This window comes from Xenopus tropicalis, chromosome 5 (genome assembly GCF_000004195.4).
Source record: "Xenopus tropicalis strain Nigerian chromosome 5, UCB_Xtro_10.0, whole genome shotgun sequence".
Classification (NCBI taxonomy): domain Eukaryota; kingdom Metazoa; phylum Chordata; class Amphibia; order Anura; family Pipidae; genus Xenopus; species Xenopus tropicalis.
In genome coordinates, this window is record NC_030681.2 from 153104574 (window position 1) to 153127749 (window position 23176).

At 51.4% G+C, this 23176-nt stretch overlaps 1 protein-coding gene across 2 annotated transcripts in view; it reads left to right on the forward strand.

Moving 5' to 3' along the window:
• efr3b (EFR3 homolog B) overlaps positions 1-23176 on the forward strand; it is a 106644-nt gene that overhangs the window by 21264 nt on the left and 62204 nt on the right. The window contains exon 1 of one of the 2 annotated variants that reach the window (XM_031903101.1): positions 9167-9330. The exons of the other annotated variant lie outside the window; for it this stretch is intronic. Within the exon in view, the coding sequence (XP_031758961.1) occupies positions 9324-9330 (7 nt within the window). The 5' untranslated portion in view covers positions 9167-9323. Of the gene's footprint in view, positions 1-9166; positions 9331-23176 lie in introns of those variants that run through there. 2 annotated transcript variants of the gene reach the window in all.

The following is a 23176-nucleotide window of genomic DNA, read 5'->3' on the forward strand; positions in this document are numbered from 1 at the left end:
CAGTCACACGGGGAATATGGCTCAGTCACACGGGGAATATGGCTCAGTCACACGGGGAATATGGCTCAGTACATACGTATCTCACAGACAGATACAGGCTGGGGGTATTTACTACAGCAACGTGCCTGTATGACTCAGCCCAGCCTATAAATAACTCCATTGCACCGTGTGCCTGCTCTGTGTACTGGGATCCACGGGTATCTATATACAGTACATACGTGTTTATATACAGTACATACGTGTTTATATACAGTACATACGTGTTTATATACAGTACAGTGCTATAATAACCCTACATACCCCCCTGCCCCAGATACACACAGCTACTCACCCCATTCTCTCCTGTGCTATAATAACCCTACATACCCCCCTGCCCCAGATACACACAGCTACTCACCCCATTCTCTCCTGTGCTATAATAACCCTACATACCCCCCTGCCCCAGATACACACAGCTACTCACCCCATTCTCTCCTGTGCTATAATAACCCTACATACCCCCCTGCCCCAGATACACACAGCTACTCACCCCATTCTCTCCTGTGCTATAATAACCCTACATACCCCCCTGCCCCAGATACACACAGCTACTCACCCCATTCTCTCCTGTGCTATAATAACCCTACATACCCCCCTGCCCCCAGATACACACAGCTACTCACCCCATTCTCTCCTGTGCTATAATAACCCTACATACCCCCCTGCCCCAGATACACACAGCTACTCACCCCATTCTCTCCTGTGCTATAATAACCCTACATACCCCCCTGCCCCAGATACACACAGCTACTCACCCCATTCTCTCCTGTGCTATAATAACCCTACATACCCCCCGCCCCAGATACACACAGCTACTCACCCCATTCTCTCCTGTGCTATAATAACCCTACATACCCCCCCTGCCCCAGATACACACAGCTACTCACCCCATTCTCTCCTGTGCTATAATAACCCTACATACCCCCCTGCCCCAGATACACACAGCTACTCACCCCATTCTCTCCTGTGCTATAATAACCCTACATACCCCCCGCCCCAGATACACACAGCTACTCACCCCATTCTCTCCTGTGCTATAATAACCCTACATACCCCCCTGCCCCAGATACACACAGCTACTCACCCCATTCTCTCCTGTGCTATAATAACCCTACATACCCCCCCTGCCCCAGATACACACAGCTACTCACCCCATTCTCTCCTGTGCTATAATAACCCTACATACCCCCCTGCCCCAGATACACACAGCTACTCACCCCATTCTCTCCTGTGCTATAATAACCCTACATACCCCCCCTGCCCCAGATACACACAGCTACTCACCCCATTCTCTCCTGTGCTATAATAACCCTACATACCCCCCCTGCCCCCAGATACACACAGCTACTCACCCCATTCTCTCCTGTGCTATAATAACCCTACATACCCCCCTGCCCCAGATACACACAGCTACTCACCCCATTCTCTCCTGTGCTATAATAACCCTACATACCCCCCCTGCCCCAGATACACACAGCTACTCACCCCATTCTCCCCTGTGCTATAATAACCCTACATACCCCCCCTGCCCCAGATACACACAGCTACTCACCCCATTCTCTCCTGTGCTATAATAACCCTACATACCCCCCTGCCCCAGATACACACAGCTACTCACCCCATTCTCTCCTGTGCTATAATAACCCTACATACCCCCTGCCCCAGATACACATACGTTAGGGGTAGTTCTGCTACAGGGTTACTATGAAGCCTTTCCTGCCCACTTTAGTGAAGGCTAAAAGAAACCTGCTGAGTTATTGTCAGTTCAGTTATTTTTCACGTTATGACCAAGTGCCACCATCTGCTGTTTGTGCCGTCGGTAGGAGCCAGTTTGATTTCACTGCCAAGCCCCGTGCCAGGCAGCAGTACTACCTCCAGGGCACAGCTTGGGCACCCAGTGCCACTCACTGCTACAGACTATAGCTGGGCATCGGCTCCAATAGGAAAATAAACAAAAACTTAATAAACAAGAAATGACCAAAGTGAAGTGTTTCCTGTAACACACAGGGGCTTTATACATACATATCAATAATAATAATAATATCAATAAATGACCTTCCTTACGGGTGCGTTACATTTCCACAAGCGCCAGTGTTGGTGCCGGGCAGGGAACACTCTGGGACAGTAACACAATCTGTGCATTTTGCAACATAAAATAACATTTCCATCCAATCAGGGAACACGTAGAGCTCACAGAGGGCAAGTGGGTTCATCATCTCCAATGAGAAGTTCATCCACTAACTAACTTGTGGGGAGTTACACAGAAACAGGGCAAGTAACCCGCAGCAGCCAATCAGTTAGGATAACCCGCAGCAGCCAATCAGTTAGGATAACCCGCAGCAGCCAATCAGTTAGGATAACCCGCAGCAGCCAATCAGTTAGGATAACCCGCAGCAGCCAATCAGTTAGGATAACCCGCAGCAGCCAATCAGTTAGGATAACCCGCAGCAGCCAATCAGTTAGGATAACCCGCAGCAGCCAATCAGTTAGGATAACCCGCAGCAGCCAATCAGTTAGGATAACCCGCAGCAGCCAATCAGTTAGGATAACCCCCAGCAGCCAATCAGTTAGGATAACCCCCAGCAGCCAATCAGTTAGGATAACCCGCAGCAGCCAATCGGTAAGGGTAACTCCCAGCAGCAATCAGTTAGGATAACCCCCAGCAGCCAATCAGTTAGGATAACCCCCAGCAGACAATCAGTTAGGATAACCCCCAGCAGCCAATCAGTTAGGATAACCCCCAGCAGCCAATCAGTTAGGATAACCCCCAGCAGCCAATCAGTAAGGGTAACTCCCAGCAGCAATCAGTTAGGATAACCCGCAGCAGCCAATCAGTAAGGGTAACTCCCAGCAGCAATCAGTTAGGATAACCCCCAGCAGCCAATCAGTTAGGATAACCCCCAGCAGCCAATCAGTTAGGATAACCCCCAGCAGCCAATCAGTTAGGATAACCCCCAGCAGCCAATCAGTTAGGATAACCCCCAGCAGCCAATCAGTTAGGATAACCCCCAGCAGCCAATCAGTTAGGATAACCCTCAGCAGCCAATCAGTTAGGATAACCCCCAGCAGCCAATCAGTTAGGATAACCCTCAGCAGCCAATCAGTTAGGATAACCCTCAGCAGCCAATCAGTTAGGATAACCCCCAGCAGCCAATCAGTAAGGGTAACTCCCAGCAGCCAATCAGTTAGTATAACCCCCAGCAGCCAATCAGTTAGGATAACCCGCAGCAGCCAATCAGTTAGAATAACCCCCAGCAGCCAATCAGTTAGGATAACCCCAGCAGCCCAATCAGTTAGGATAACCCCCAGCAGCCATCAGTTAGGATAACCCCCAGCAGCCAATCAGTTAGGATAACCCCTCAGCAGCCAATCAGTTAGGATAACCCTCAGCAGCCAATCAGTTAGGATAACCCCAGCAGCCAATCAGTTAGGATAACCCTCAGCAGCCAATCAGTTAGGATAACCCCCAGCAGCCAATCAGTTAGGATAACCCTCAGCAGCCAATCAGTTAGGATAACCCTCAGCAGCCAATCAGTTAGGATAACCCCCAGCAGCCAATCAGTAAGGGTAACTCCCAGCAGCCAATCAGTTAGTATAACCCCCAGCAGCCAATCAGTTAGGATAACCCGCAGCAGCCAATCAGTTAGGATAACCCCCAGCAGCAATCAGTTAGGATAACCCCCAGCAGCCAATCAGTTAGAATAACCCCCAGCAGCCAATCAGTTAGGATAACCCCCAGCAGCCAATCAGTTAGAATAACCCCCAGCAGCCAATCAGTTAGGATAACCCCCAGCAGCCAATCAGTTAGGATAACCCCCAGCAGCCAATCAGTTAGGATAACCCCCAGCAGCCAATCAGTTAGGATAACCCGCAGCAAGCCAATCAGTAAGGTAACTCCCAGCAGCCAATCAGTTAGGATAACCCCAGCAGCCAATCAGTTAGGATAACCCCCAGCACCCAATCAGTTAGGATAACCCCCAGCAGCCAATCAGTTAGGATAACCCCAGCAGCCAATCAGTTAGGGTAACTCCCAGCAGCCAATCAGTTAGGATAACCCCCAGCAGCCAATCAGTTAGGATAACCCCCAGCAGCCAATCAGTTAGGATAACCCCCAGCAGCCAATCAGTTAGTTATTACTAGCAGCCAATCAGTTAGTTATTACTAGCAGCCAATCAGTTAGGATAACCCCCAGCAGCCAATCAGTTAGTTATTACTAGCAGCCAATCAGTTAGTTATTACTAGCAGCCAATCAGTTAGTTATTACTAGCAGCCAATCAGTTAGTTATTACTAGCAGCACTTATGATAGTGAGGGGGGATAATGGCAAATGAATGGGCTTTAGGTCCCAGGGTACAAGCGCTTTTAGACTGACCCCCCCCCCCCCAGTGATTATTACTAGTGGGTGCAGGTTCCTACCAGTTGTTATGGGTTCCTTTCCCGGTGCGGCCGACACACACCAAATACTTTATACGCTCTGTAAATTCCCATAGAAACCAGAAAAGGGCAAAGAATAATCTCGCTCCTTCCAGCTCTCATATTAACCCTTAACATTTCCTAAAGGCCACACTGAATTCTGTGAGAAAATATTCATTTCCAGAGGGTTTGCAGTGATTCCCTCTGTGAGTTACCCCCCCCCCCCCCGTACTGTATGTACTGCCCTGCTTTATGGCTGAGATTCTAGCTATCTGTATAACAGAGCATTCTGTCACAGTGGCACAGATCCTATCTGATCCCCCCCATTGTAAGCAGCAGTCCTGCCCTGCTTTATGGCTGAGATTCTAGCTATCTGTATAACAGAGCATTCTGTCACAGTGGCACAGATCCCTATCTGATCCCCCCCATTGTAAGCAGCAGTCCTGCCCTGCTTTATGGCTGAGATTCTAGCTATCTGTATAACAGAGCATTCTGTCACAGTGGCACAGATCCTATCTGATCCCCCCATTGTAAGCAGCAGTCCTGCCCTGCTTTATGGCTGAGATTCTAGCTATCTGTATAACAGAGCATTCTGTCACAGTGGCACAGATCCTATCTGATCCCCCCCCCCATTGTAAGCAGCAGTCCTGCCCTGCTTTATGGCTGAGATTCTAGCTATCTGTATAACAGAGCATTCTGTCACAGTGGCACAGATCCTATCTGATCCCCCCATTGTAAGCAGCAGTCCTGCCCTGCTTTATGGCTGAGATTCTAGCTATCTGTATAACAGAGCATTCTGTCACAGTGGCACAGATCCTATCTGATCCCCCCATTGTAAGCAGCAGTCCTGCCCTGCTTTATGGCTGAGATTCTAGCTATCTGTATAACAGAGCATTCTGTCACAGTGGCACAGATCCTATCTGATCCCCCCCCCCATTGTAAGCAGCAGTCCTGCCCTGCTTTATGGCTGAGATTCTAGCTATCTGTATAACAGAGCATTCTGTCACAGTGGCACAGATCCTATCTGATCCCCCATTGTAAGCAGCAGTCCTGCCCTGCTTTATGGCTGAGATTCTAGCTATCTGTATAACAGAGCATTCTGTCACAGTGGCACAGATCCTATCTGATCCCCCCATTGTAAGCAGCAGTCCTGCCCTGCTTATGGCTGAGATTCTAGCTATCTGTATAACAGAGCATTCTGTCACAGTGGCACAGATCCTATCTGATCCCCCCATTGTAAGCAGCAGTCCTGCCCTGCTTTATGGCTGAGATTCTAGCTATCTGTATAACAGAGCATTCTGTCACAGTGGCACAGATCCTATCTGATCCCCCCCATTGTAAGCAGCAGTCCTGCCCTGCTTTATGGCTGAGATTCTAGCTATCTGTATAACAGAGCATTCTGTCACAGTGGCACAGATCCTATCTGATCCCCCCATTGTAAGCAGCAGTCCTGCCCTGCTTTATGGCTGAGATTCTAGCTATCTGTATAACAGAGCATTCTGTCACAGTGGCACAGATCCTATCTGATCCCCCCATTGTAAGCAGCAGTCCTGCCCTGCTTTATGGCTGAGATTCTAGCTATCTGTATAACAGAGCATTCTGTCACAGTGGCACAGATCCTATCTGATCCCCCCATTGTAAGCAGCAGTCCTGCCCTGCTTTATGGCTGAGATTCTAGCTATCTGTATAACAGAGCATTCTGTCACAGTGGCACAGATCCTATCTGACCCCCCCATTGTAAGCAGCAGTCCTGCCCTGCTTTATGGCTGAGATACTAGCTATCTGTATAACAGAGCATTCTGTCACAGTGGCACAGATCCTATCTGATCCCCCCATTGTAAGCAGCAGTCCTGCCCTGCTTTATGGCTGAGATTCTAGCTATCTGTATAACAGAGCATTTGGAGAGCTCAGCGTGCTCAGGAGAGTGCGGGAGAGTGCGGGAGAGCGCGGGAGAGCGCGGGAGAGTGCGGGAGAGTGCAGGAGAGCGCAGGAGAGCGCAGGAGAGTGCAGGAGAGTGCAGGAGAGTGCAGGAGAGTGCAGGAGAGTGCAGGAGAGGAATACATGGGATGAGAGATTCACGCTGCAGCAGTCAATGTCGCTCAGACTGCAGGAAACATCAGCAGTGACGCACTGGGCCCGACTCCTGGCACAAATTTACTGACTGTGGGGCAGGGTGCAAAATGCAAAATAACTGCACAAAGCACCATGGTCTTTTTAGACTTTGCTCCCTGCAGGTTACACTGCCTGTGGTTCTTGCACTTTAGATTAGTAAATGAGCCCTTATGTGTTATGAGTTAACTCTGCCCCCCCCCCAAAGCAATGAGCCGAGGGGCAGGGGACTGTAGTAATACAGATAAGGGGGGGGGGGATATCAGTAGAGGTGAGTTGGGCTGGGGGGGGCAGCTAGTTATGAACAGCAGGTAACAGTCCGAAGGGGGTGTTAGTAGGAGGGATGGGAGGGCAGCAATACAGGGCAGGGGCAGCAATACAGGGCAGGGGCAGCAGTACAGGGCAGGGGCAGCAATACAGGGCAGGGGCAGCAGTACAGGGCAGGGACAGCAGTACAGGGCAGGGGCAGCAGTACAGGGCAGGGGCAGCAGTACAGGGCAGGGGCAGCAATACAGGGCAGGGGCAGCAGTACAGGGCAGGGGCAGCAGTACAGGGCAGGGGCAGCAGTACAGGGCAGGGGCAGCAGTACAGGGCAGGGGCAGCAGTACAGGGCAGGGGCAGCAGTACAGGGCAGGGGGCAGCAGCACAGGGCAGGGGCAGCAGTACAGGGCAGGGGGCAGCAGTACAGGGCAGGGGCAGCAGTACAGGGCAGGGGCAGCAGTACAGGGCAGGGGCAGCAGTACAGGGCAGGGGCAGCAGTACAGGGCAGGGGGCAGCAATACAGGGCAGGGGCAGCAGTTCAGGGGCAGGGGCAGCAGTACAGGGCAGGGGGCAGCAGTACAGGGCAGGGGGCAGCAATACAGGGCAGGGGGCAGCAGTACAGGGCAGGGGGGCAGCAATACAGGGCAGGGGCAGCAGTACAGGGCAGGGGCAGCAGTACAGGGCAGGGGGCAGCAGTACAGGGCAGGGGCAGCAGTACAGGGCAGGGGCAGCAGCACAGGGCAGGGGGCAGCAGCACAGGGCAGGGGCAGCAGCACAGGGCAGGGGGCAGCAGTACAGGGCAGGGGCAGCAGTACAGGGCAGGGGCAGCAGCACAGGGCAGGGGCAGCAGTACAGGGCAGGGGGCAGCAGTACAGGGCAGGGGCAGCAGTACAGGGCAGGGGCAGCAGTACAGGGCAGGGGCAGCAGTACAGGGCAGGGGGCAGCAGTACAGGGCAGGGGCAGCAGTACAGGGCAGGGGGCAGCAGTACAGGGCAGGGGCAGCAGTACAGGGCAGGGGCAGCAGTACAGGGCAGGGGGCAGCAGTACAGGGCAGGGGCAGCAGTACAGGGCAGGGGCAGCAGTACAGGGCAGGGGGCAGCAGTACAGGGCAGGGCAGCAGTACAGGGCAGGGGCAGCAGTACAGGGCAGGGGCAGCAGTACAGGGCAGGGGGCAGCAGTACAGGGCAGGGGCAGCAGTACAGGGCAGGGGCAGCAGTACAGGGCAGGGGGGCAGCAGTACAGGGCAGGGGCAGCAGTACAGGGCAGGGGCAGCAGTACAGGGCAGGGGCAGCAGTACAGGGCAGGGGCAGGAGTACAGGGCAGGGGGCAGCAGTACAGGGCAGGGGGCAGCAGTACAGGGCAGGGGGCAGCAATACAGGGCAGGGGCAGCAGTACAGGGCAGGGGCAGCAGTACAGGGCAGGGGCAGAAGCAAGATGGGTAAGGGCACCAGTACAAGAGACTGGCAGTAGAGGCTTGGGGGCACCAGTGGCACAGTTACACACACAGGCAGAGGACAGGGGGTGTGGATAGTACCACAGGCAGGGGTAGATAGGGGGCTGCTGTAGAGGGAGTGGGCAACAGTGGCAGTGACAGAAAGGGAGCAGAAATACAAATGGTGGAGGGGGCAATAGTGGCATAGATAGAAAAGAGGGGATCAGCAGAGATGGGTAGAGATGGGGCAATAGTGGCAGAGATGGGTAGGGGCAATAGAGGCAGAGATGGGTAGGGGCAATAGTGGCAGAGATGGGTAGGGGCAATAGTGGCAGAGATGGGTTGGGGCAGAGATGGGTATGGACAATAGAGGCAGAGATGGGTAGAGGCAATAGGGCAGAGATGGGTAGGGGCAATAATGGCAGAGATGGGTAGGGGCAATAGGGCAGAGATGGGTAGGGGCAAGAGTGGCAGAGATGGGTAGGGGCAATAGTGGTAGAGATGGGTAGGGGCAATAGGGCAGAGATGGGTAGGGGCAATAGTGGCAGAGATGGGTAGGGGCAATAGGGCAGAGATGGGTAGGGGCAATAGGGCAGAGATGGGTAGGGGCAATAGTGGCAGAGATGGGTAGGGGCAATAGGGCAGAGATGGGTAGGGGCAATAGGGCAGAGATGGGTAGGGGCAATAGGGCAGAGATGGGTAGGGGCAATAGGGCAGAGATGGGTAGGGGCAATAGGGCAGAGATGGGTAGGGGGGTTGGCAGAGAGCGGCCGGTGGGGGCGCAGTGCGGCAGTGCCCGGCTCTATAGCACCGGGGGCCCAGACAGCGGAGCGCATAGAACAGCCAGAAATCGCTGCTGCAGGGGAAGCTACTGCGGGGGGAGCGGAGGGAGGGGAGAGATTTACATAGAGACCTCCCCGTTCCCCGGGGGACACGGCCGCTTCCCACCCTCTCCCCATTCATCCTGCTCCCTCCCTCCCTCCTGCTCCCTCCCTCCCTCCTGCTCTCCGCACCGACCGGGATGTGAGCGGCACCGGCACCGGCTCCTTCCCTCAGAGACAAGAGCAGCCATGTACGGTAAGGGGACCGCTGTGCCGGGGTGTGCCCGGTCTGTGTGCCCGGTCTGTGGGTATCGTGTGTGTTGTACCGGCTGCCGGGGGGCATGGAACCCACACAACTGCCCTCTGCCCCGGAACCCAGGGAGGAGATGAAATCCATTTACTTCCACTACTTGTGACCTGTGGGTCCGGGGCAATTGGCAGCGTAACTGGGAAGTGTGGTAAACTGGAGAGTAATGGGAGTGTGTGTATCTGGGGAGTAATGGGAGTGTGTGTATCTGGGGAGTAATGGGAGTGTGTGTATCTGGGGAGTAATGGGAGTGTGTGTATCTGGGGAGTAATGGGAGTGTGTGTATCTGGGGAGTAATGGGAGTGTGTGTATCTGGGGAGTAATGGGAGTGTGTGTATCTTGGGAGTAATGGGAGTGTGTGTATCTGGGGAGTAATGGGAGTGTGTGTATCTGGGGAGTAATGGGAGTGTGTGTATCTGGGGAGTAATGGGAGTGTGTGTATCTGGGGAGTAATGGGAGTGTGTGTATCTGGGGAGTAATGGGAGTGGTGTGTATCTTGGGGAGTAATGGGAGTGTGTGTATCTGGGGAGTAATGGGAGTGTGTGTATCTGGGGAGTAATGGGAGTGTGTGTATCTGGGGAGTAATGGGAGTGTGTGTATCTGGGGAGTAATGGGAGTGTGTGTATCTGGGGAGTAATGGGAGTGTGTGTATCTGGGGAGTAATGGGAGTGTGTGTATCTGGGGAGTAATGGAGTGTGTGTATCTGGGGAGTAATGGGAGTGTGTGTATCTGGGGAGTAATGGGAGTGTGTGTATCTGGGGAGTAATGGGAGTGTGTGTATCTGGGGAGTAATGGGAGTTGTGTGTATCTGGGGAGTAATGGGAGTGTGGTGTATCTGGGGAGTAATGGGAGTGTGTGTATCTGGGGAGTAATGGGAGTGTGTGTATCTTGGGAGTAATGGGAGTGTGTGTATCTGGGAGTAATGGGAGTGGTGTGTATCTGGGGAGTAATGGGAGTGTGTGTATCTGGGGAGTAATGGGAGTGTGTGTATCTGGGGAGTAATGGGAGTGTGTGTATCTGGGGAGTAATGGGAGTGTGTGTATCTGGGGAGTAATGGGAGTGTGTGTACTGGAGTAATGGGAGTGTGTGTAATCTGGGGAGTAAATGGGAGTGTGGTGTATCTGGGGAGTAATGGGAGTGTGTGTATCTGGGGAGTAATGGGAGTGTGTGTATCTGGGGAGTAATGGAGAGGGGGAGTGTGTGTATCTGGGAGTAATGGGAGAGGGAGTGTGTGTATCTGGGGAGTACAGGGAGAGGGGGAGTGTGTGGTATCTGGGGAGTAATGGGAGAGGGGAGTGTGTGTATCTGGAGAGTACAGGGAGAGGGGAGTGTGTGTATCTGGGGAGTACAGGGAGAGGGGAGTGTGTGTATCTGGAGAGTACAGGGAGAGGGGAGTGTGTGTATCTGGAGAGTACAGGGAGAGGGGAGTGTGTGTATCTGGGGAGTACAGGGAGAGGGGAGTGTGTGTATCTGGGGAGTAATGGGAGAGGGGAGTGTGTGTATCTGGGGAGTACAGGGAGAGGGGAGTGTGTGTATCTGGGGAGTAATGGGAGAGGGGAGTGTGTGTATCTGGGGAGTACAGGGAGAGGGGAGTGTGTGTATCTGGGGAGTAATGGGAGAGGGGAGTGTGTGTATCTGGAGAGTAATGGGAGAGGGGAGTGTGTGTATCTGGAGAGTACAGGGAGAGGGGAGTGTGTGTATCTGGGGAGTAATGGGAGAGGGGAGTGTGTGTATCTGGAGAGTACAGGGAGAGGGGAGTGTGTGTATCTGGGGAGTACAGGGAGAGGGGAGTGTGTGTATCTGGAGAGTAATGGGAGAGGGGAGTGTGTGTATCTGGAGAGTACAGGGAGAGGGGAGTGTGTGTATCTGGGGAGTACAGGGAGAGGGGAGTGTGTGTATCTGGGGAGTAATGGGAGAGGGGAGTGTGTGTATCTGGAGAGTAATGGGAGAGGGGAGTGTGTGTATCTGGAGAGTAATGGGAGAGGGGAGTGTATGTATCTGGAGAGTACAGGGAGAGGGGAGTGTGTGTATCTGGGGAGTAATGGGAGAGGGGAGTGTGTGTATCTGGAGAGTAATGGGAGAGGGGAGTGTGTGTATCTGGAGAGTAATGGGAGAGGGGAGTGTGTGTATCTGGAGAGTAATGGGAGAGGGGAGTGTGTGTATCTGGAGAGTAATGGGAGAGGGGAGTGTGTGTATCTGGAGAGTAATGGGAGAGGGGAGTGTGTGTATCTGGGGAGTTATGGGAGAGGGGAGTGTGTGTATCTGGGGAGTACAGGGAGAGGGGAGTGTGTGTATCTGGAGAGTAATGGGAGAGGGGAGTGTGTGTATCTGGGGAGTACAGGGAGAGGGGAGTGTGTGTATCTGGAGAGTACAGGGAGAGGGGAGTGTGTGTATCTGGAGAGTACAGGGAGAGGGGAGTGTGTGTATCTGGCGAGTACAGGGAGAGGGGAGTGTGTGTATCTGGAGAGTAATGGGAGAGGGGAGTGTGTGTATCTGGAGAGTAATGGGAGAGGGGAGTGTGTGTATCTGGAGAGTACAGGGAGAGGGGAGTGTGTGTATCTGGGGAGTACAGGGAGAGGGGAGTGTGTGTATCTGGGGAGTAATGGGAGAGGGGAGTGTGTGTATCTGGAGAGTAATGGGAGAGGGGAGTGTGTGTATCTGGAGAGTAATGGGAGAGGGGAGTGTGTGTATCTGGGGAGTACAGGGAGAGGGGAGTGTGTGTATCTGGGGAGTACAGGGAGAGGGGAGTGTGTGTATCTGGGGAGTACAGGGAGAGGGGAGTGTGTGTATCTGGGGAGTACAGGGAGAGGGGAGTGTGTGTATCTGGGGAGTACAGGGAGAGGGGAGTGTGTGTATCTGGAGAGTACAGGGAGAGGGGAGTGTGTGTATCTGGAGAGTACAGGGAGAGGGGAGTGTGTGTATCTGGGGAGTACAGGGAGAGGGGAGTGTGTGTATCTGGGGAGTACAGGGAGAGGGGAGTGTGTGTATCTGGAGAGTACAGGGAGAGGGGAGTGTGTGTATCTGGAGAGTACAGGGAGAGGGGAGTGTGTGTATCTGGGGAGTACAGGGAGAGGGGAGTGTGTGTATCTGGGGAGTACAGGGAGAGGGGAGTGTGTGTATCTGGGGAGTACAGGGAGAGGGGAGTGTGTGTATCTGGGGAGTACAGGGAGAGGGGAGTGTGTGTATCTGGGGAGTAATGGGAGAGGGGAGTGTGTGTATCTGGGGAGTACAGGGAGAGGGGAGTGTGTGTATCTGGGGAGTGCAGGTAGAGGGGAGTGTGTGTATCTGGAGGGTATGGGGGGGAGTAGAGGGGGGGGAGTAAAGGTAGAGGGCAGTACTTGCAAGTGGAGAGCACAAGGAGAGGGGCAATGTATTCCTTGAGAGCCCAGTGTGGGAGAGTTCCTAGACATTACATGACTGGTGTGTGTATAGGGGACTGTGGGGGCACAGTAATGGGCTAGAAAGAGACAACTGGCCCAGGGGCTGGAGAGTCTATTGAGAGACAGCTCTGAGAGGTAGGGATTGATGTGCCACAGGAGCAGTCAGTAGCTGGAAGCTGACAGTGCACAACCCAGTATATCTCTGCTAATGGAGCCATTAATATTGCTGGGGCCCTGCCAGTAATGCAGTGTGTGGGCACGTGCCAGTATCTGTACCCTCTGTGCCCAGCGTGGAGCCAACACTCACTGAGCAGCTCATCAATAGGAATATTCTGAGAGACAGTCTTTGTGCAGAGCTGTACTTATACTGACCTGCAGGGGGAGCTGTACTTATACTGACCTGCAGGGGGAGCTGTACTTATACTGACCTGCAGGGGGAGCTGTACTTATACTGACCTGCAGGGGCTGCTGTACTTATACTGACCTGCAGGGGGAGCTGTACTTATACTGACCTGCAGGGGGTGCTGTACTTATACTGACCTGCAGGGGGAGCTGTACTTATACTGACCTGCAGGGGGCGCTGTACTTATACCGACCTGCATGGGGAGCTGTACTTATACTGACCTGCAGGGGGAGCTGTACTTATACTGACCTGCAGGGGGAGCTGTACTTATACCGACCTGCAGGGGGAGCTGTACTTATACTGACCTGCAGGGGGAGCTGTACTTATACCGACCTGCAGGGGGAGCTGTACTTATACTGACCTGCAGGGGGCGCTGTACTTATACCGACCTGCATGGGGAGCTGTACTTATACTGACCTGCAGGGGTTGCTGTACTTATACCGTCCTGCAGGGGGTGCTGTACTTATACCGACCTGCAGGGGGAGCCGTACTTATACTGACCTGCAGGGGGAGCCGTACTTATACTGACCTGCAGGGGGTGCTGTACTTATACAGACCTGCAGGGGGCGCTGTACTTATACAGACCTGCAGGGGGAGCTGTAATTATACCGACCTGCAGGGGGAGCCGTACTTATACTGACCTGCATGGGGAGCTGTACTTATACCGACCTGCGGGGGGTGCTGTACTTATACCGACCTGCGTGGGGTGCTGTACTTATACCGACATGCGGGGGGTGCTGTGCTTATACTGACCTGCAGGGGGTGCTGTACTTATACTGACCTGCAGGGGGTGCTGTACTTATACCGACCTGCGGGGGGTGCTGTACTTATACCGACATGCGGGGGGTGCTGTACTTATACTGACCTGCGGGGGGTGCTGTACTTATACCGACCTGCGGGGGGTGCTGTACTTATACTGACCTGCGGGGGGTGCTGTGCTTATACCGACCTGCAGGGGGTGCTGTACTTATACTGACCTGCGGGGGGTGCTGTACTTATACCGACCTGCGGGGGGTGCTGTACTTATACTGACCTGCGGGGGGAGCTGTACTTATACTGACCTGCGGGGGGTGCTGTACTTATACCGACCTGCGGGGGGTGCTGTACTTATACCGACCTGCAGGGGGTGCTGTGCTTATACCGACCTGCAGGGGGTGCTGTACTTATACTGACCTGCAGGGGGAGCCGTACTTATACTGACCTGCAGGGGGTGCTGTACTTATACTGACCTGCAGGGGGTGCTGTACTTATACTGACCTGCAGGGGGTGCTGTACTTATACTGACCTGCAGGGGGTGCTGTACTTATACTGACCTGCAGGGGGTGCTGTACTTATACTGACCTGCAGGGGGAGCCGTACTTATACTGACCTGCAGGGGGTGCTGTACTTATACTGACCTGCAGGGGGTGCTGTACTTATACTGACCTGCAGGGGGTGCTGTACTTATACTGACCTGCAGGGGGTGCTGTACTTATACTGACCTGCAGGGGGTGCTGTACTTATACTGACCTGCAGGGGGTGCTGTACTGTGTAGATTAGTTGGCTGCTAATGATACTGATCATAGTTTGGTAAGTAACAGTTGCCATAGATTGTAAGCTCCAGTGGGTCAGGGGATGATGTTTGTAAAGTGCTGCAGAATATGTCGGAGCTAAATATCAGTATATTTTATCAACCCTGTCTGTAAGCACAGCAGTTGGGTCTCACTTTGCTTCATTCTCCTGCCATAGATTCCTTTAGGTCTGATTCTGACCCATGGTGGTGAAATATACAACTGATTGTAAGTAACGGCAGCAATTTTAGCAATGACTGAGCAGCCGCTGTCCCCTGCCTGGTACCCACCTATAGTCATTCCTTCCTATCAGCCTCATACTGTGTTCTGTTCAACTACAAAACTAAGCACAATTCAGCAGGAACAGCCCCCTAAGTTTGCCCATAGCCTGTACAGAGAGATACCATAAAACTATGGCACATAGGGATTCCCCTGTACTAAGCACAATTCAGCAGGAACAGCCCCCTAAGTTTGCCCATAGCCTGTACAGAGAGATACCATAAAACTATGGCACATAGGGATTCCCCTGTACTAAGCACAATTCAGCAGGAACAGCCCCCTAAGTTTGCCCATAGCCTGTACAGAGAGATACCATAAAACTATGGCACATAGGGATTCCCCTGTACTAAGCACAGTTCAGCAGGAACAGCCCCGTAAGTTTGCTCATAGCCTGTACAGAGAGAAGTAGATAGTAGAAGTAGAATAGGGACAGCGCCGGGGCTGATGGGAAGGGACAGAGCAGCTATAATTCCCGTATTGATTCCCACACAGACAGGGGAGACGCTTTGGAGCAGGTTCCACAGATTCAGCAGAATATTAAATGGAATATTATTTTGTACAATGAAAGTCAATGCAGGTCGGGAAGTTTTTATTTAATTCAAAATTTCCTATCCCATCATTCTCTGTGTGTGTGTGTCACATGGTATAACGAAGGCACCTCCCACCTGGGTATAAGGAACGCCCCATAATCCCCGCTGGCTCCCCCCGCTGAGAGCCTTGGTACATCCTTCAGGCACATTTACTGGAACAGAGATCAGTGGCTTCGGTCGAAGAGCTGACGATTGGCCTCGTTACTCCAAATGGGGGGCAGTGGGTTTAATTATTAATGCAGAGAGTTGCAGTCACGCTGGGCCTCGTTAGCGCATTTCCCTGTACTGATTGCACCATGTGATTTCTAATGAAGGCACCCTACTGGGACTCAGGACTGACGTGCATATAGATATATATATCAGCATGTACTAATGAGCCTGGCAGCCCCGGGGGGGGGTCTCTGCTAAATACCCGCCGGCCCCCCACCCTGGCAGTGACCTTTCCTGCACCGACACAGAAACACATCCACATGTCACTTTTAGCATTCTAAAATTTAAAGGGGAAGTTAAACTAAATATTGAGTTATTTAGTTTAACTTCCCCTTTAAATTTCAGAATGCTAAACGTGACTTGCGGTTGGTCAGTTTCTGCCACAAATGTCCCTTCGCCGCAGCACAAAGATGACCTTGTTTTCACCCAGTAACTAATAATTATTAACCTGCTCAGTGCGGGGGTGGGGGGGGGGCTTCGTTATATATTTTCCTTCTGGGAATCGTTCTGTAAATTCCACATTTTGGAAGTGGGAGTTGGCGGCAGGGTTTGGAGTGTTCTACCCCTGTGAAAAGGGGGCAACGGGGCAGTACCATTGCGCATTACGGGGGGTTATGCAATAAACAGCACTGGGGGTCATTTATAAAATTAGCGCATGAACATATTTGCCCCGCCCCTGTTTGTATTTATAAAGCTGGACCAGGCTGGGGCATTTAGGGAAAAAAATGCGCAAACAACCATTTACTGCGTGAACTTAAGTAGTAAATGGCCCCCACTAAATTTTCCCAGGAGCAGTAACCCATAGCAACCAATCAGCAGGTAGAATTTACTGGGAACCTGTTTAAAATCAGACACCTTATTGGTTGCTATGGGTTACTGCAAACTTAGTGCCTTTTATTACATATGGGGGTTAGTGATGTGCGGGCAAACCTGCAATGGGCAGCACCGGCGGGTTCGGACCAGCAACCTAACATCAAAAGCGGGTCATGGGCGCAATGAGCCCTTCTGCCTCCTCCCTCCCGCCTGTCACCTAACTGAGCCCCCCTGAGACCCCCGAGTGATGTCACAGGAAGGGCAGGTTTGGATCTATAAATAGACACAAAGCCGAGGGCTGGGTCAGGTGCGGGTGGAAAAGGGGCAGGTTAGGGTAGGGTGGAAAAGGGGCGGGTTAGGGTCGGGTGGAAAAGGGGCGGGTTAGGGTCGGGTGGAAAAGGGGCGGGTTAGGGTCGGGTGGAAAAGGGGCGGGTTAGGGTCGGGTGGAAAAGGGGCGGGTTAGGGTCGGGTGGAAAAGGGGCGGGTTAGGGTCGGGTGGAAAAGGGGCGGGTTAGGGTCGGGTGGAAAAGGGGCGGGTTAGGGTCGGGTGGAGAAGGGGCTGATTCGGGTCGGGTGCGGGTGGAGAAGGGGCTGGTTCGGGTCGGGTGCGGGTGGAGAAGGGGCTGGTTAGGGTCGGGTGCGGTTGGAGAAGGGGCTGGTTCGGGTGCGGTTGGAGAAGGGGCTGGTTCGGGTCGGGTGCGGTTGGAGAAGGGGCTGGTACGGGTCGGGTGCGGTTGGACAATGGGCTGGTTCGGGTCGGGTGTGGTTGGAAAAGGGGCTGGTTTGGGTCGGGTGCAGGGGGAGAAGGGGCTGGTTTGGGTCGGGTGCAGGTGGAGAAGGGGCTGGTTTGGGTCGGGTGCAGGTGGAGAAGGGCTTGTTTGGGGTGAGGTTGGAGAAGGGGCTGGTTCGGGTCGGGTGCGGTTGGAGAAGGGGCTGGTTTGGGTCGGGTGCAGGTGGAGAAGGGGCTGGTTTGGGTCGGGTGGCAGGTGGAGAAGGGGCTGGTTTGCGTCGGGTGCAGGTGGAGAAGGGGCTGGTTTGGGTCGGGTGTGGTTGGAGAAGGGGCTGGTTTGGGTCGGGTGTGGTTGGAGAAGGGGCTGGTTCGGGTCGGGTGCGGTTGGAGAAGGGGCTGGTTTGGGTCGGGTGCAGGTGGAGAAGGGGCTGGTTTGGGTCGGGTGCAGGTGGAGAAGGGGCTGGTTTGGGTCGGGTGCAGGTAGAGAAGGGGCTGGTTTGGGTCGGGTGCAGGTGGAGAAGGGGCTGGTTTGGGTTGGGTGCAGGTGGAGAAGGGGCTTGTTCGGGGTGAGGTTGGAGAAGGGGCTGGTTCGGGTCGGGTGCAGGTTGGAGAAGGGGCTGGTTCGGGTGCGGGTGGAGAAGGGGCTGGTTCGGGTCGGGTGCGGTTGGAGAAGGGGCTGGTTCGGGTCGGGTGCGGTTGGAGAAGGGGCTGGTTTGGGTCGGGTGCAGGTGGAGAAGGGGCTGGTTTTGGTCGGGTGCAGGTGGAGAAGGGGCTGGTTCGGGTCGGTTGCAGGTGGAGAAGGGGCTTGTTCGGGGTGAGGTTGGAGAAGGGGCTGGTTCGGGTCGGGTGCAGGTTGACAAATAGTTGACCCACACATCACTAATGGGGGGTCTGTGATCCTGCATTAGTAATGTCTGTGATCAAGAGAGTGTAAGCTCTGTGGGGTAGGGGCTGATGGTAATGATTGGACAATCTATATTAATAAATCAGAATAATAATACATAGCTCTTGCTCCACCCCCCACATAAATCCGTATTCCCCATCTCGTGCCAAGGAACTGGCAGCGCAGGACCGGCTTTCTGCCCGACTAAACTTGGCACCATGTCATTTATCGTCCCCTTTCCCTTACTGACTGGTATATCAGCATCTGGCAGCGCCACCCACACTCTGGTGCCAACCCCCCCGGGGCGTCGCCCCCACTGAGTCCAGAGACAAATCTCTGCTGCCACGGACTTTGTATCACGATGGATTCGGTCATCCTGTCCTTTTAAAGGGGAAGTTGACCTTGTTGCATTTTTTAATTTTTTTACATTTTTGCTGGGTGGCTATTCACGTTTGGCATGTAAAGGGCAAGTAGATCCTATAGAAATAATGTTTATTTAGTATAGGGGGACAAACCCCAGTATCCAAACTGCACGTTCTACTTGGCCGCTGCCCCATCCTACCCAGCTGGGCATTCCACATTGGCACAATGCGGGCAAATCACTGGCACCCAACCATGCAGAGATGGGAGCTATATTATCATTGGTGGTTCAGTTGGACTCCTGGAAAACACTAAGGAATAGGGGGGAATAGGGCAGTAGGGCACATGGTTACATAGCTCCGTACAGTACAATGATATTAGTTCTTACTCGGGGAAAGTGTTTAATAGCATTAAATGCCATTCATGTCTCTTTACAGAACTATAATATAAACACAGCACATTTGCCAGTATAGTGTATTTGTAGGGGCCGGTTGAACTTGAAATATAAAACATTTTCACTTTATGGTGTTACTGGCCCTTTAAAATGATTTAAAAAAAAAAAAAAAAAAGAATGACAGTGGAAATGCTGGGTTGATAAATGGCCACACCCACCCAAACAAACAATGCTGTTTTCTTTTGAACAGTTTCCATGGTAACTGGCTCAATTTAGGATCATGCAGCTCATTGGGCGGTAATCACGGATAATTCACCTTTAGGGACAGGTTTATCAAAGTGGGAGGAAGTTATAAAGCCTGTCTGGAAGGTTTCCGCCATTTATCATTCTTCCCTAGGAGTTTTGCCCCAGTTAGACTGAGACCCCCGGGTAGGAACAGATTGAGTGAGGGACATTGGAGTCACATTTCCTGTTCCCAGGAGAGTTCTAGGTGAGTTACACTGGGGCTCATTTATCAACTCTGGGCAAATTTGCCCATGGGCAGCAACCCATAGCAACCAATCAGCGATTTACTTTTTTCAGCCGGCTGCAGGTAGAACAACGAATGCAACAATTTCATTGGTTGCCACGGGTTACTGCCCATGGGCAAATTTGCCCGGTGTTGATAAATTACCCCCACTGTCTCTTCTAGCTCCCCTGGAGGGTCAGTCACGGGGCCATGGCACTGTCAGTATTCCAGCATACTTTGCCTTTACTGACACATTTACGGAGAATGAGGGGTAAGTGGGAGGGGCCTGGAACAAGTAGTTTATTTAAGACATTCCCTATATATAGGTGGGATTCACCTTCACTGATTTGGTTATACCATGTGACACATATATATAGCATGATGGGTAAGTGGGAGGGGCCTGGAACAAGTAATTTAAGACATTCCCTATATATAGGTGGGATTCACCTTCACTGATTTGGTTATACCATGTGACACATATATATAGCATGATGGGTAAGTGGGAGGGGCCTGTAACAAGTAGTTTATTTAAGACGTTCCCTATATATAGGTGGGTTTCACCTTCACTGATTTGGTTATACCATGTGACACATATATATAGCATGATGGGTAAGTGGGAGGGGCCTGTAACAAGTAGTTTATTTAAGACATTCCCTATATATAGGTGGGTTTCACCTTCACTGATTTGGTTATACCATGTGACACATATATATATAGAATGATGGGTAAGTGGGAGGGGCCCCTACCGTGGGGTTAATCCAGGGAATGTGTAGCTTCGGGGTGAGCAAAGGGGGGTGGGGGGCCCACACAGACAAATAACTATTTAGTTAGATTGCAATGCTCTGAGTTACTAAGCTGAATCCATTAGTTGGGAGATTTACCTTGGATAAAAGCCGCTGCTGAACTAAATCCCTCACACAATGGACTAATTAATTCAGCCTGGAATCCAAAGGCCATTACAGTAAGGCTCACGGGGTGCGCGGCGAGATCTCCGCCTGCATCAAAATGCCCGAAAATATCCCAGTGCAATGCATTGTGGGTTATGTAGTTCCTGCATGCTGTCTGTAAGCTGTAGAGAAGTTGTTACAATCTGTAACATCAGTGTTTTAGTCCCTCCTCCCCTGCCAGGATTTCAAATGATGCAGAAAGAGAAGAACTGCTTTGCAGCTGGATTTCAGCCTATAAACATGGGATTTATTCCTACTGTATGAAGGAACAGATTACAGGGATAGGGATATTAGGGGTTTCTGGGTTTTGGTTCCCCTTTAATTTCCAATCACAAATACCCAACCTTCTATGGGAGGGGGCGCCGTTGCCTTCAAACACCGTAGGATAACCGTTCCCCCTGCTTGGAGCAAAAAACCGAGGCCCCCTTTTTTCATTATATTTAAACTGGACAGTATGGAGGCATTCGGGTCCCTTGGTAGCCCTGTTAATAAACATCTCATCCCTCCCCAACATGTACCAGGGGTTTCTGGGTATTAGGGGCAGCGGTGCCAAGAAAGTACGGGCAGCTTTGATTGGTTCCTTGTGCTACAAATGATTTATATATCTGTAAATTCGCCTTTTCCAGTTGCTTTTTCCCATTTACATTGACGTTGGGAGGTGATGGAAACTGTCAGTTCTGTCTGCCATTTGGTTTAATGGAAGCGGCGGTCAGGTGATTTGTAAAACCAATGGCAACCCGGCTGCTTCTCATATACCCATAAGCCTTGGCTAGGAGCAATCTGATTTAGGGCGAGTATTCCATTAAGTGGATCAGCTGCAAAGGGCCATAGATTTGGGAATCCATGTAGCAGCGTTGCTTTATGGCAAGAGATTACTGCTGTGATTACAAGGCAGCGGCTCCTCTTAGATGCGTCAGTAAGAAGCTTAATTTGGAGTGATTTACTGTGATTTAGGAGATCAGGGCCCGACGCCACCGGTTTAATCTCCTCGCTCTGTTACAGACATGTCTCAGGCCTTGGTTTCCTGACCGGCCCATAATCTGGTTCATTGTCGATATCGCTGACCTTAGCAGGGGATAAGGCTGCCGGCCTGAGCTGCTCGGGGGATAATACCCAGCCTGGCAAGGCCATTGGTCATACGTATGTCATGTGATCCCAGTTGGCCTAAACAATGTACAGGTATGGGACCTGTTATCCAGAATTCTCAGGACCTGGGGTTTTCCAGATAAGGGATCTTTCTGTAATTTGGATCTACATAACTTAAATCTGCTAAAAATCATTTAAATATTGAATAAACCCAATAGGGCTGTTCTGCCCCAATAAGGGGTAATTATATCTTAGTTGGGATCAAGTACAGGTACTGTTTTATTATTACAGAGAAAAGGGAATCATTTAACCATGAAATAAACCCAATAGGGCTGTTCTGCCCCAATAAGGGGTAATTATATCTTAGTTGGGATCAAGTACAGGTACTGTTTTATTATTACAGAGAAAAGGGAATCATTTAACCATGAAATAAACCCAATAGGGCTGTTCTGCCCCAATAAGGGGTAATTATATCTTAGTTGGGATCAAGTACAGGTACTGTTTTATTATTACAGAGAAAAGGGAATCATTTAACCATTAAATAAACCCAAAAGGGCTGTTCGGCCCCAATAAGGGGTAATTATATCTTAGTTGGGATCAAGTACAGGTACTGTTTTATTATTACAGAGAAAAGGGAATCATTTAACCATTAAATAAACCCAATAGGGCTGTTCTGCCCCAATAAGGGGTAATTATATCTTAGTTGGGATCAAGTACAGGTACTGTTTTATTATTACAGAGAAAAGGGAATCATTTAACCATTAAATAAACCCAATAGGGCTGTTCTGCCCCAATAAGGGGTAATTATATCTTAGTTGGGATCAAGTACAGGTACTGTTTTATTATTACAGAGAAAAGGGAATAATTTAACCATGAAATAAACCCAATAGGGCTGTTCTGCCCCCAATAAGGGGTAATTATATCTTAGTTGGGATCAAGTACAGGTACTGTTTTATTATTACAGAGAAAAGGGAATCATTTACCCATGAAATAAACCCAATAGGGCTGTTCTGCCCCAATAAGGGGTAATTATATCTTAGTTGGGATCAAGTACAGGTACTGTTTTATTATTACAGAGAAAAGGGAATCATTTACCCATGAAATAAACCCAATAGGGCTGTTCTGCCCCAATAAGGGGTAATTATATCTTAGTTGGGATCAAGTACAGGTACTGTTTTATTATTACAGAGAAAAGGGAATCATTTAACCATTAAATAAACCCAATAGGGCTGTTCTGCCCCAATAAGGGGTAATTGTATCTTAGTTGGGATCAAGTACAGGTACTGTTTTATTATTACAGAGAAAAGGAAATCATTTTTAAAAATTAGAATTATTTGCTTATAATGAAGTCTATGGGAGATGGCCTTTCCGTAATTCGGAACTTTCTGGATAACGGGTTTCCGGATAAGGGATCCCATACCTGTACCAATAGGTGCCTGATAAGTGGGCTTTTGCTATAAATGTGGCCCTCTCCTGGTAGGCCTTTAAAGTGGTCACATGACCAGGACCCAAAGGATCAGATTTTGCCCGTGATTTTTTAAATTTAGAATTGCTGTTCGGTGCGATGGTGCCTGGGCACTAATGGGTTAATGCTATGGAGCTGCAGGGATATAATAGGAAAACCTTGTTGCTTCCAGCCAATTTTGAAAGGTCCAAACGCAT